This window comes from Myxine glutinosa, chromosome 13 (assembly GCF_964187855.1).
Source record: "Myxine glutinosa chromosome 13, kmMyxGlut1.1, whole genome shotgun sequence".
Classification (NCBI taxonomy): Eukaryota; Metazoa; Chordata; class Myxini; order Myxiniformes; family Myxinidae; genus Myxine; species Myxine glutinosa.
The window spans coordinates 29,725,285-29,738,520 of NC_136273.1; the positions used below are offsets into that span (position 1 = coordinate 29,725,285).

The 13,236-nt window shown below is 42.1% G+C and overlaps 1 protein-coding gene across 1 annotated transcript in view; it reads left to right on the forward strand.

Moving 5' to 3' along the window:
* LOC144888625 (uncharacterized) overlaps window positions 1-13,236 on the forward strand; it is a 76,743-nt gene that overhangs the window by 4,213 nt on the left and 59,294 nt on the right. Inside the window, exon 2 of the mRNA XM_078767230.1 lies at window positions 7,923-8,004. Coding sequence (XP_078623356.1) covers window positions 7,923-8,004 — 82 coding nt within the window. The remainder of the gene's footprint in view (window positions 1-7,922; window positions 8,005-13,236) is intronic.

A 13,236-nucleotide genomic window follows, 5' to 3' on the forward strand; every position in this document is an offset into this window, starting at 1 on the left:
GGTCTGGCACCCGACGGATGTCGTGAAATCGCATCTGGTACGCAGTGACGTTTTCCCGGGATGTGGATAATTCGGAAACGATATGCTAGGGTCCTTTCTTTCAAGTTGGCAAGCCGCGTGTTATGGATGTCCTCTAATCGTCTGTCACCAAGAAGCTTGATTAAGGGCTTGTGATCGACGGCAATAATCAGGTTCTTGCATCCCAACACAAAATACTTTACTTTTTCCAGGCTGTCCGCCACTGCTAGAGCTTCACCCTCTATCGGAGCATAGCGCGACTCTGCTGCATGGGTGAAGCGGCCTCCAGCAAGGGTGATTTTCCAGCCATCGGGGCAGCACTGTGGGGTTTCACCAGGGCATCTGCAGTGTTTTTGGAGGAGCCAGAAGCCAATCCCATCCTTCGACCAGTCAGTTGCGAGACATGTTGTCCGTTCCTTGTCAAAGATCTGGACCCCATTTGCGACTTCAGATATGATGAGTCGTTTTGATTCTTCGAATAGGGATTGTAGTGTTGCATCCCAGTAGAAGGGGGTGTATGGTTTTAGGAGGTCCCGAAAAGGTCGCATCCTCTCGGTCATGCTGAAGCAGTATGTTACCTGATTGACTAGCCCAAACCAGGAGCGAATGTCAGTAATTGTTTTTGGTGTGGGGAAGTCCTGTATCGCTTGGAGATACCTTTGGCATGGTCGTACACTGTCCATGGTGATCTCGAATCCAGCGAATTCGACCGTGTCCTGACCAAAATGGAATTTCGTCAGATTTTGCGTAATCCCATTACGGCCGCACAGGTCGAGCCAGTTGCATGTCTGAAAAAAGCTCTCTTCCAATGTGTCGCTCCACATGATGGTATCATCAATACATTTGGACTTGTTTTTGAAGTCCGATACAATTTCGTCAAATCGTCTGGAGTATCCATCACCTGAAGCGATGTAACCTTGGGGAGTGGTGCAGTAACGGTATCGGCCCCATGGTGTGATGAACGTTGTCAGATGGCGGTCACATTCTCTGATTGGAACGCTGTGATAGCCATTCCAGGCGTCTGTTACCGTCTTTTTGGTGTTATGTGGCACCGCCATTGCTTGATGGAAGGGTGACTGGGTGTGGTGGGTCTCACGTGTGCAGTGCGCATTCAGTGGTTGCAGATCAACTGTCCTCCGTGGGGTCCCATCCTTCTTTGGACAGACGACCATTCTGCTGCACCATGTCACTGGTTCACCAATTGGCACCGGTTCCAGAACCCCTAACCTGATGTCGCGATCGATACCAGCCTTGACTTCTGCCTGCCAGTGTAAGGGGACAGGCACTGGGGTGTGCACCGCTTTTGGTGTTGCCTCGGGGTCAACCATCAGTGTGAGAGGCGGACCTTCCATGTGGGGTAGTGGCTGGTGTTCGCAGACATTGAATGTGCTGCTTTTGTAGTACTCCAGTAGCCATTTCTCCAGCCTCTCTCGGTTCTCGTCAGTGGCCGGAAATGGGATAGATGTAGGCAGTGTAGGGGGAAGCGATCTTTCCGGGCAGTTACAATTTGCATCGATAACTGCTGCCACTGCAGCACCAACTGTGTTGGATTCGCCAATGGTTGGGAAGCTACTAGACACGAGGCCTAGATCGACGCATGCTTCACGACTGAGATACATGTTCCGTGTGTCAGGTGAGATGTAGCAGATTTGTCGGGTTTCAATAATGTCGCCATTGGCTGTGCGACCAGACAGGTGTAGGAGCATGGCGCCGATAATCCGGACCCTTCCACTGTTAACAGCATTCATCTTCAGGTTGACAGGTAACAGGTCTTCATTACGCAGCCCGAGTTTGTGGAAAATATTAAGTCCTGTGAGGCAGCTTTGACAGCCAGTGTCGGCCATGGCCTGGAGCCTGGCCGATTTTGGTCGGGATGACAGTGGCTGGCCGAAATGGTCATAAGATTCCTTATCGATCCGTGCTATGAGTTTTATGTACAGCTGTGGTTGAGACTTCTTCTTGGTCCAGCCAGAGAGGTGGTCAAATATATGGTGGTCGAGGTGTAGTGGAGTTGACAAGGTGGCCATGGCCCTTTTAATTTGCGGCTTCCAAATGGCCGTTTCTCGTTCCGTGACAGAGCAGAGGAGATCGTGGACCTGGCTGCTTTCTTCCACATCATGAGCATCCATTGATTTGTCCGTAGGTTTGTTGTCCGCCTTTTTCGTGCCTCCCCGGCAGACATGTGCAAAATGGCCGCGAGTGGCGCATTTACTGCATGTTTTCCCGTAGGCATTGCAGAATTGACGCCTTTGGTCGATGTTCGGCTGTTTGCCATGACCAGTTTTGCCGCAATAACTACAAATGGCCGCCTGCTTGTCGGTAGTGATCAGGGCTCTTTTGTTCTTCCAGTTTTTGTATTGGCTTGCGCCATGAGCGCCTTCACAATCGAGCAAGGCATTCTGGGAACGTTTCCCTGCTTCCTTGGCCTCGACGAAAATGAGAACTTCCTCCAAGCTCATGTTCTGATTTTGATCGCCGAGAATGTCCTGTTGTATATCTTGATCGGCGAGTCCCCGACATAGGACATCGCGAACCATGTCCTTGGTGTAGTTGACATCAGTAGGGGGATTGCATGAGCATACAACAGAAAACTTGCAGATCTCAGCTTGACCAGCCAGACGGGCTGCGTAGGTACGAATTGGTTCTTCTCGGTCCTGTCGCATGTTGTGGAGGTTTACGCGGGACACCATGGTATTCTCCTCTCGGACAGCAAGGGACCGAATGGCTTGTAGTATAGCTGCCTCGTCCTTGATTTCAATGCGTGGGTTGCTGCGGTGGAGGTCACGTCGTAGGTTATCATCACAACATTCAAGGAGTTGAACGCGAACATCATTGCCGATTATCTGGGTCGCTGCCTTGTAACCATCCCATCTTCTGGTGAAATATTGCCAATCTTCGCTGGTACCGCCGGTTTGGATACGAGGACGGCTGACTTTGTCCGGTTTGGCTGGTGCAATGGACGTGTGAGTCATGGCGTGGATGGAGAGCTGGATAGCAGCAACGGCATTGTCAGTGCTGTCAGTAACGTAGACACAGCTCGGGAAGGGGCAGACTGCAGCAGGCATCTTCAGATGAGTTGATTGTTCATAAACAAGAATGTATCAATTGAATGCAGGTTTATTAGCAACAACGATGAACAATCAATCTGCAAGACAAAGAAAGCGATGGTAGATATTAGAATAAGATAATAGATACAGAATATGCAAATAACAATGCGCAGTATTACACAAGATGAGAACGCAATAGAGAACAGCACCATACAAGAGTTGTCTATTAATGATGGAGATTAAAAGGTGATTATTAAATAAGGTCTTATAATAAACCTGGTGGCGCAATTAGCACGAGTGAAGTCGATTTGAAGTGCTCCGGCGGCCATCTTACCCTGCCGATATTTCTGACGCGCTTTATCCAAGCTTCGTTCCTGAAATCTTTGCTTTCGTCAATTCTGCGATTTCGTGCGATTTTCCTCGGAAAAATCACAATTTCCTCGGTGTGCAGCATTTGGTTGCACGAATTCGCCTCTGGCCGAAACCTCAAAAATCCTCGAAACCGCCTTTCCGTCGGCGGTATGTTAATAAAAAAAGTCGACGATTATGAACCATCAGGCCCGGATTAACAATGGTGGACGAGAGGATACCAGGTTAATTAGTTAATACCATCCAGGCGTCCCGTCTGCAAGTAATAGTTGGTGGAAGTTAAAGGTCCCATGGTGTCCTTCGTGACGAAGAGGCGTGCACCCTCGTCACGAAGGACACCGTGGGATCTTTCACGTCCACCAACTATTACTGGCAGAACGGGACACCAGGATGGTATTAACATGGTATTCCAACATGGGAGCAAAACATCGTCAGCCTTGTGCTCAGTTTGGAACCCTAAATGAAGAAAAAGAAGACCACTCGTTTGCATCTTCAGATGCATATGCATGGCAGCCGAAGCAGTTTCCTTGTCTAGTGGGCACAATCCTGAACAGATCGCCACTCTGACGCAGGTACTCAAATGGCTCATTCATCCATGTAAGCAGGTGCTCATTTTGCCGACCTGGGAAGGATGACAGGCAGAGTCAACCCAGCTGGTGTTCATTCAACAGAATGACAGGCCTCAACTCAGGACCCTGATATCTCAAGCCAGCCACCTTAACCGTCCTTAAACAACGCGACTGTTCCAGATCGTTACCCCATTCCACACATTCAAGATTGCATTGCTATATACACTCCACGGGGTGACAATAATCTCGAAGGTCGACCTCGTTCGTGCGTACCATCAGAATCCCGTGGATCGACATCCCAAAGCATTTACCACACCTTTTGGCCTGTTCGAGTTCCTTTGGATGCCGTTCAGACTACGCAATGTCACACAAACCTTTCAACGTTTTATTGATCATGTGCTCCAGAGATTACACTTCTGCTATGTGTATAGAGATAATATTATAATCGCCATCGCAACCGCAGAAGAACATCAGGAACATCTGCGTCTCCTTTTCATTAGTTTGCTGGACTTCAGCATCGTCATCAATCCCACAAAGTGTGTATTCGGTGTCCCGGAGTTGAATTTCGGTGTCCCAACTTGTTAACTGTTAAGGCATCCCATCACCTTCATCTCAACGCAAACTGCGAGAGTTTCTGGGCCTCATTAACTTTTATCACTCAATTCCAAATGCAACCACAAAACTACAACCACTGAACAAGTGGCTCACAGCTGGTAAGCACCCTCAAGTGCTCCGATGGCCACAGCCCACCTTGACAGCCTTTCACACCATCAAATACGCATTGGTCAACGCCTCACTCCTGCTTCATCCAATGCCAGAGGCACCAACATGCGTGATGGTAGACGCGTCTAAGGTTACGGTGGGTGTGTCCGTTTATCAGTTAATTGATGCTGACTGATGTTCTTTGGCCTTTTTCTTAAAAACATTGAAGCCACTAGAGCGCAAGTACAGTGCCTTTGACCGGGAATTACTCACGATATCCCTCTCCATCAAGCCATATTTATATCAAATCCTTCCTCTTCTCCAATGGCTTGATCTCTGATCATCAATTTGGTTTCAGACCAGGTCACTCTACTCTGGACATGCTGCTTCTGCTGTCTCAACAATGGATGGAGGTCCTCAATGTCAAACAGGAAATCAGAGCTGTCTCCCTTGACATATCACGTGCCTTCGATATGGTCTGGCACCCCGCTCTGCTCACCAAACTCTCCTCCTATGGTATCCATGGAAATCTCAACGCATGGCTTGCGGACTTCCTCTCTGGTCGTAGTCAACGTGTGGCCCTGAATGGATTTCTCTCATCTCCCCTTCCTTTTCAGGCTGGAGTTCCCCAAGGCAGTGTTCTCGGCCCTGTGCTTTTTCTGGTCTTCATCAATGATCTCTCCGACTCTGGAAAATCCTTTCTATCTCTTTGCTGATGACTCCACTCTTTGCTGCTCCGTACATCATCCCTCAGATCGGCAGTCTGCAGCTTCCTCACTCTCTGCAGACCTGGGCAAAATCACTGACTGGTCAAACAAGTGGAACATGTCTTTCAATCCTGACAAATCTCACTCCCACTATGTCTCTCAGAAAAGACCGACTGGACAACCCTTCCATATACTTTCTGAACAATCCTCTCCAAGAAGTTCTGTCACTCAATCTTTTGGGTCTCACTGTCTGCCATGATCATTCTGAGGAAAACCACATTGCCAAGCTGGCCTCCAAAGCAAGTCACTGACTGGGCATCCTCTGTCGTGAGAAGTCCTTCCTTGGCACACCTGAGCTCCTCACCACATAGAAGGCTTTCATCTGCAGCTCAATGGAATACTGCTCTCCCCTCTGTGCTGGTGCCCCTGCCTCACACCTAGCGCGGCTTCACGTGGTTGAAACCGAAGCTTTCAGAATCATTGGAATCTCCAGCGATGAAGCTGATTGTGAGGGCCTTTCACTCACTCACCGCAGGCAGGTAGGTGGTCTTTCTGTCTTCTACCGACTCCTCTCCAGCCTCGCTCACCTAGCTCTGTCGGTGCTATGTCCCCCAAATATTCCTACGGGTCACACGAGATCTGCCAGCAACCCTCTTATGGTGAAACTGCCAAAATCAAGACTCTCTGCCCACCTTCACTCTTACATTCCTCTTTTCTCCTGACTCTGGAACAAACTCCCTCACTCTTCAATCCCACTCCTCCCTCCAGGTCTTTAAAACAGCTCTTCACCACCATCTCTTATCTTCCCCCATCCAAAACCTTGATATTTTCTACCCACATTAATTCACCCCTGATCCACCTTTTTGAAATACCAACTTCTTTCCTGGAAGTCCTAGCAGTGTCCATGTGTTTTATACCTCTCCCACCCCCCCCCCCAACATTCCCCCTTCCCATGCCTCTTCCCCCCAAGCCCTCTCCTTCCCACAGATCTCCCGATGTCTCTGCTCTCAAATGTTGTACTTGTGTGCTTCCCTCTCTCTCCCCATCTTGTCTCCCGCTCCCTTTATTGTATGTTTTTTTTGTGTCAGTTTGTTTTTTTTGCCATTAATGTCAGCTCTTACACGAGCCTAGATCTTGTATACAAAAAAAAAGAAGAAAAAAAAGGAAGCATTTTTTCCACTTCTCAGAGGTCAGGCAATTCTCTGTCATGACACCACAAACCTTTACCTTTCGCTCTGTCCACCCATTCGGACGCTCTCGCTCCTCGTACACTTCACCAACTCAATTGTATCTCGCAATTCACCACCGACATCCTGCACATCAAAGGACAACGCGCCTTTGGGCCAAGCAATGTCTTCAATGCAAACACTACAAAATCCAACATCATACTGTCACATTGTTTGGTAGTTTTTCAACACCAGATGTGCGTTTCGAGAGGGTCCACCTGGATATTGTCAGTCTCCTACCACCATCACATGGGCATCGCTATTTGCTGACTTGTATTGACCATTTCACCCACTGGCTGGAGGCTACACCAACAGCTGACATCACCACACCTACCATTGCCAGGGCTTTTGTCCACACCTGGAGTGCACGTTTTGGTGTTCCATCAACCATCACTAGGGATCGTGGTGGCCAGTTTGAATCGACTCTATTCCGCGAGTTGAATCAACTTCTGGGTACCAACCGTGTGCGAACTACCAATTACCATCCATACGCGAATGGCATGGTGGAGCGTTTCCACCGCCAACTCAAATCTTTCCTGAAAGCACATGACAACTCCATGCACTGGAAAGACGTCGTACCTATGGTCTCGCTTGGTCCACGTGCGGCTCTGAAAGATGACCTTGGATGCTCCACTGCAGAGCTAGTGTACGGTGCAATGCTTCATCTCCCAGAATAATTTTTCTCAGTGTCCGATGACACCTTGCCCAATGCCAGCAACTGTGCCAACCACCTTCATACGGCAATGTGGGGCCTCCGGGTGACACTAACACATACGCCTTCGGCACAGGCCATTGCCACCATAATATCGTTCTATGGCTGTATATACGCAAGTACCTTGATGGGCCCAGGCTGGCCCAGTGGTAGATTGTATTTATTTAAGATATCTTCAATGAGCAGATTTTTTTTCTTGAGTTTCATTATTTTAGTTATTCAACATATATGAGGTATTAATTTGTGAAATGTGTATTTTATTTTCATGAACCATCTTTTTCTAATGATGCTTTCTATGAGCTTTGACATATTTGTTTGACAGCATGTTTGTTGTTTGTCAGGAATTAGACAGACATCTAGATGCACTGAAGATAGAGGTGTATAGGGATATTGGCAGGACATAGAGGTTGCTTTTGTTTGGATGGGTTATGGTATCTGGTGTTAGTATAGTGCAGCTGCTCAAGGCATGATGGGCTGAATGGTCTCCTCCAGGCTGAAAGTTCCTTTTGTATACTTGTATATATCGTTGTAGCATTACAAAATAACTGACCTCTCAAAAACCTTCATTTCAGACTTTATACTGCATAGTGCACCAGATAAAGAACATATCTGCCACTGGCTGAAAATGCTGGGAAAGGAGACCTTGATGAACAGGTGGGAATTATCATTTTATTTGCTTCATCACTGTTATTCATCATTAATCATAGTGTGTGTGCGTGTGCATGTAAGACCTGTATGCCCTCCCAAATTCAGTTGACCACTGGACGGAATGAATTGAAATCTTGAGGTTGTACTTCGACTGTGTCCTGGAAGGGTTTTGTCATTTTAAAAAATCATAATTGTGTGGATTCTGGAGGGGATAGGATGTGCGATGAAAATTCTTTACGTAAATGTGTATCGTGTAGCGCTGCTCAACAACTCAATAGCTCAGCCTGAGGATGAGTCCCCAACCACACCTGTTCAACACTGTCAGGTAAGTTGATATTTCAACATTCTAGATAGGATGGCAGGTGAAATCAAAGCTCGAGCTGAGGGTATGTAATAAGATTTCAAGCTGTTTGGATTTGTGTATCCAGACTGGACATCAAAACTGTCTTCTGAAGAAATTGAGCAATTTCTGAATGAACTTTCATGTGAACTTGTGGCAGCCACTGATCTCATTTCAGACATTATAGTTTTATTCAGACACAATCGCAAGGAGTTCTTAAATATCTTCAGTATCTGCCAGAAAAACGCTCATTGACTCATTTCCAGAGCTGGAAATTCTCGTCAACTTTTCTTGACCCTGCCTATTGGTATTGCGAGTGCAGATCAATATTTCAGTGTGTTAAAGAGTATCAAGGATTACTTGCGCTCTGTCATGGGTCAAATTCGTTTATCAAACCTAGCTTTGTTCTGTGTCGATAAACAAATTGTTAAAGACATAAATCTTTATACATTCATTTCAAATTTGCTAGTGAGAAGGCGATGAGATAATTTACATCGTAGTATCAAGATCAAATAATATAAACGGTCAAAAGTCCAGCTTTGCTGATAGATTTGAACTTTTTACAACTTTGGTCATTTTTGACATTGTCGTCGTCATCGTCATCATTATCACCATCACATTCTAATTCTCGAAGGACAGGACACCTTTCGATTCTTAACGTCCACCAACTAATGCCAGCAGATGAGATGCCCAGTTTAACATCCATCAGGGGAACTGCACACACATTGTTGAATCACCCTGCCTGTGATACAACAGGATGACAGTTTATAGCTGGAACAAGATTCGAACCCTAATTGTAATAACTTATAGAGGTTCTCACATTCTAATTGTAATATTTTATAGACATACTCACATTCTAATTGTAATATTTTAGAGACGTAATCACAATCTAATTGTAATAACTTATAGACGTTCTCACATTCTAATTGTAATAATTTACAGACGTTCTCACATTCTAATTGTAATAATTTATAGACATAATCACATTCTAATTGTAATAATTTATAGATGTAATCACAATCTAATTGTAATAATTTATAGACGTTCTCACATTCTAGTTGTAATATTTTATAGACATACTCACATTCTAATTGTAATATTTTATAGACGTAATCACAATCTAATTGTAATAATTTATAGACGTTCTCACATTCTAATTGTAATATTTTATAGACATACTCACATTGTAATTGTAATATTTTATAGACGTAATCACAATCGAATTGTAATAACTTATAGACGTTCTCACATTCTAATTGTAATAATTTACAGACGTTCTCACATTCTAATTGTAATAATTTATAGACGTAATCACATTCTAATTGTAATATTTTATAGATGTAATCACAATCTAATTGTAATAACTTATAGACATTCTCACATTCTAATTGTAATATTTTATAGATGTAATCACATTCTAATTGTAATATTTTATAGATGTAATCACATTGTAATTGTAATATTTTATAGACGTAATCACATTCTAATTGTAATATTTTATAGATGTAATCACATTCTAATTGTAATATTTTATAGATGTAATCACATTCTAATTGTAATATTTTATAGATGTAATCACATTCTAATTGTAATAATTTATAGACGTAATCACATTCTAATCGTAATATTTTATAGACGTAATCACATTCTAATTGTAATATTTTATAGATGTAATCACATTCTAATTGTAATATTTTATAGACGTAATCACATTCTAATTGTAATATTTTATAGACGTAATCACAATCTAATTGTAATAATTTATAGATGTAATCACATTCTAATTGTAATAATTTATAGACATACTCACATTCTAATTGTAATATTTTATAGACGTAATCACAATCTAATTATAATAACTTAAAGACGTTCTCACATTCTAATTGCAATAATTTATAGACGTAATCACATTCTAATTGTAATATTTTATAGATGTAATCACAATCTAATTGTAATATTTTATAGACATACTCACATTCTAATTGTAATAATTTATAGACGTAATCGCATTCTAATTGTAATATTTTATAGACATACTCACATTCTAATTGTAATAATTTATAGACCTTTTCACATTCTAATTGTAATTTTTTTGTTGTTGTTGTTGTATACAAGATCGAGGCTCGTGAAAGAGCTAACATTAATCACACAGAAAGACAAACCGACACATAAAACATATAACATGGGGAGCGGTAGACAAGATGGGGGTGAGAGGGGGAGGAACACAAACACAACATCTGAGAACAGGGACATCGAGAGATCTGTGGGAGGGAGAGGGCTTTGGGGGGAGGCATGGGAAGGGGGAGGGGGTGGGAGAGGTATAAAACATATGGACACTGCCGGGACTTCCAGGAAAGAAGTTGGAATTTCAAACAAGGTGGATCTGGGGTGAATTAGTGGGGGTAGAAAAGATCAAGGTTTTGGATGGGGAAAGATAAGAGATGGTGGTGAACAGCTGTTTTAAAGACCTGGAGGGAGGAGTGGGATTGAAGGGAGTGTGGGAGTTTGTTCCAGAGGCGGGAGAAAAGAGGAATGAAAGAGTGAAGGTGAGCAGAGACCCGAGATTTCGGCAGTTTAACCATCAGAGGGTTGCTGGCAGATCTTGTGCGACCTGTAGGAATATTTGGGGGACAAAGCACAGAGAGAGCTGGGGGAGCAAGGCCGGAGAGGAGTCGGTAGAAGACAGAAAGACCACCTACCTGTTTGCGGTGAGTGAGTGAAAGGCCCTCGGAGATAGCTTCATCACGGGAGATTCCAATGATTCTGAAAGCTTTGGTTTCAACAGCGTGAAGCCGATTTTACAGATGTAAATATTTTACAGATGTAATCACATTCTAATTGTAATAATTTATAGATGTTCTCACATTCTAATTGTAATATTTTACAGATGTAATCACATTCTAATTGTAATAATTTATAGACATAATCACAATCTAATTGTAATAATTTATAGACGTTCTCACATTCTAATTGTACATACTTTATAGGCATACTCACATTCTAATTGGAATAGTCTGTAGAGGTACTGACATTCTAATTGTAATATTTTATCGATGCACTCACATTCTAATTGTACATACTTTATAGACATACTCACATTCTAATTGTAATATTTTAGACATACTCATGTCGGGGGCAGGGCATGGGGGACCATGGGGGGCACCACGTGACCCAGGGCACCTGAGAAATATATATTTAATTGTGTCTTCCTTTTACTTGCTTCAAAAAAGCTAGATTCAATTGCAAAACATGTTCTCCATGGCTCGGTCAAATCCAACCTTGGAGAGACGTTTTTTCAGCATCTTCTAAAGGAAGAAAGTTATGGGAATAGTTGTAAGTTAACCTCGAACAGGGGATGATGTAAGATGTATCCTTTGATTTGTTCCTTTGATTTGTATGTGTTTTACTGCCAAAAGTAAATACCATTGAACTTTATTATGGGAATGCATCCCTGGTCCTTGAAAGCCCAGGTTGTTGGGAGGAATAGCCTGAGAACTATCGTATTTTCACACATCTGTGCCTTTAAACTTAATCTCTCTTGTCTGAGGTCATTACTTCAGCGGAGGCTTTTTTAGGCTTTGTTCGATTATATAAAGGATCTTGTGTCAGAATGATTTCAGGGCGGCTTGGACTTGCATGGTCTGGTGTGGCAAGGCCTTGCGATTTCAAGACGTGCTCCACAATATTGTGTTTGCTTGATTTTGTATTAAACCACATTTTGCTGCTTCGAAGGTGCCTCTTCTTGAGTTCCAAAGGGGGGGGACAACCCGTCACTCACATTCTAATTGTAATATATTAGAGGTACTCACATTCTATTTGTACATACTTTATAAACATACTCACATTCTATTTGTAATATTTTATGGAGGTACTCACATTCTAATTGTAATATTTTATAGAGGTACTGACATTCTAATTGTAATATTTTATCGATGCACTCACATTCTAATTGTACATACTTTATAAACATACTCACATTCTATTTGTAATATTTTATGGAGGTACTCTCATTCTAATTGTAATATTTTATAGAGGTACTGACATTCTAATTGCAATATTTTATCGATGCACTTACATTCTAATTGTATATACTTTATAGACATACTCACATTCTAATTGTAATATTTTAGAGGGACTCACATTCTAATTGTACATACTTTATAGACATACTCACATTCTAATTGTAATATTTTAGAGGTACTCACATTCTAATTGTACATACTTTAGAGACATACTCGCATTCTAATTGTACATACTTTAGAGACATACTCACATTCTAATTGTAATATTTATGGATGCACTAACATTCTAATTGTAATATTTTATAGAGGTATTCACATTCTAATTGTAATATTTTATAGATGTAATCACATTCTAATTGTAATAATTTATAGACGTAATCACAATCTAATTGTAATAATTTATAGACGTTCTCACATTCTAATTGTACATACTTTATAGACATACTCACATTCTAATTGTAATATTTTATAGATGCAATCACATTCTAATTGTAATATTTTATAGATGCACTCACATTCTAATTGTAATATTTTATCGAGGTACTGACATTCTAATTGTACATACTTTATAGACATACTCACATTCTAATTGTAATATTTTATCGAGGTACTGACATTCTAATTGTACATACTTTATAGACGTACTCACATTCTAATTGTAATATTTTAGACATACTCACATTCTATTTGTAATATTTTATAGAGGTACTGACATTCTAATTGTAATATTTTATCGATGCACTCACATTCTAATTGTAATATTTTATAGAGGTACTGACATTCTAATTGTAATATTTTATCGATGCACTCACATTCTAATTGTAATATTTTATAGAGGCACTCACATTCTAATTGTACATACTTTATAGACACTCA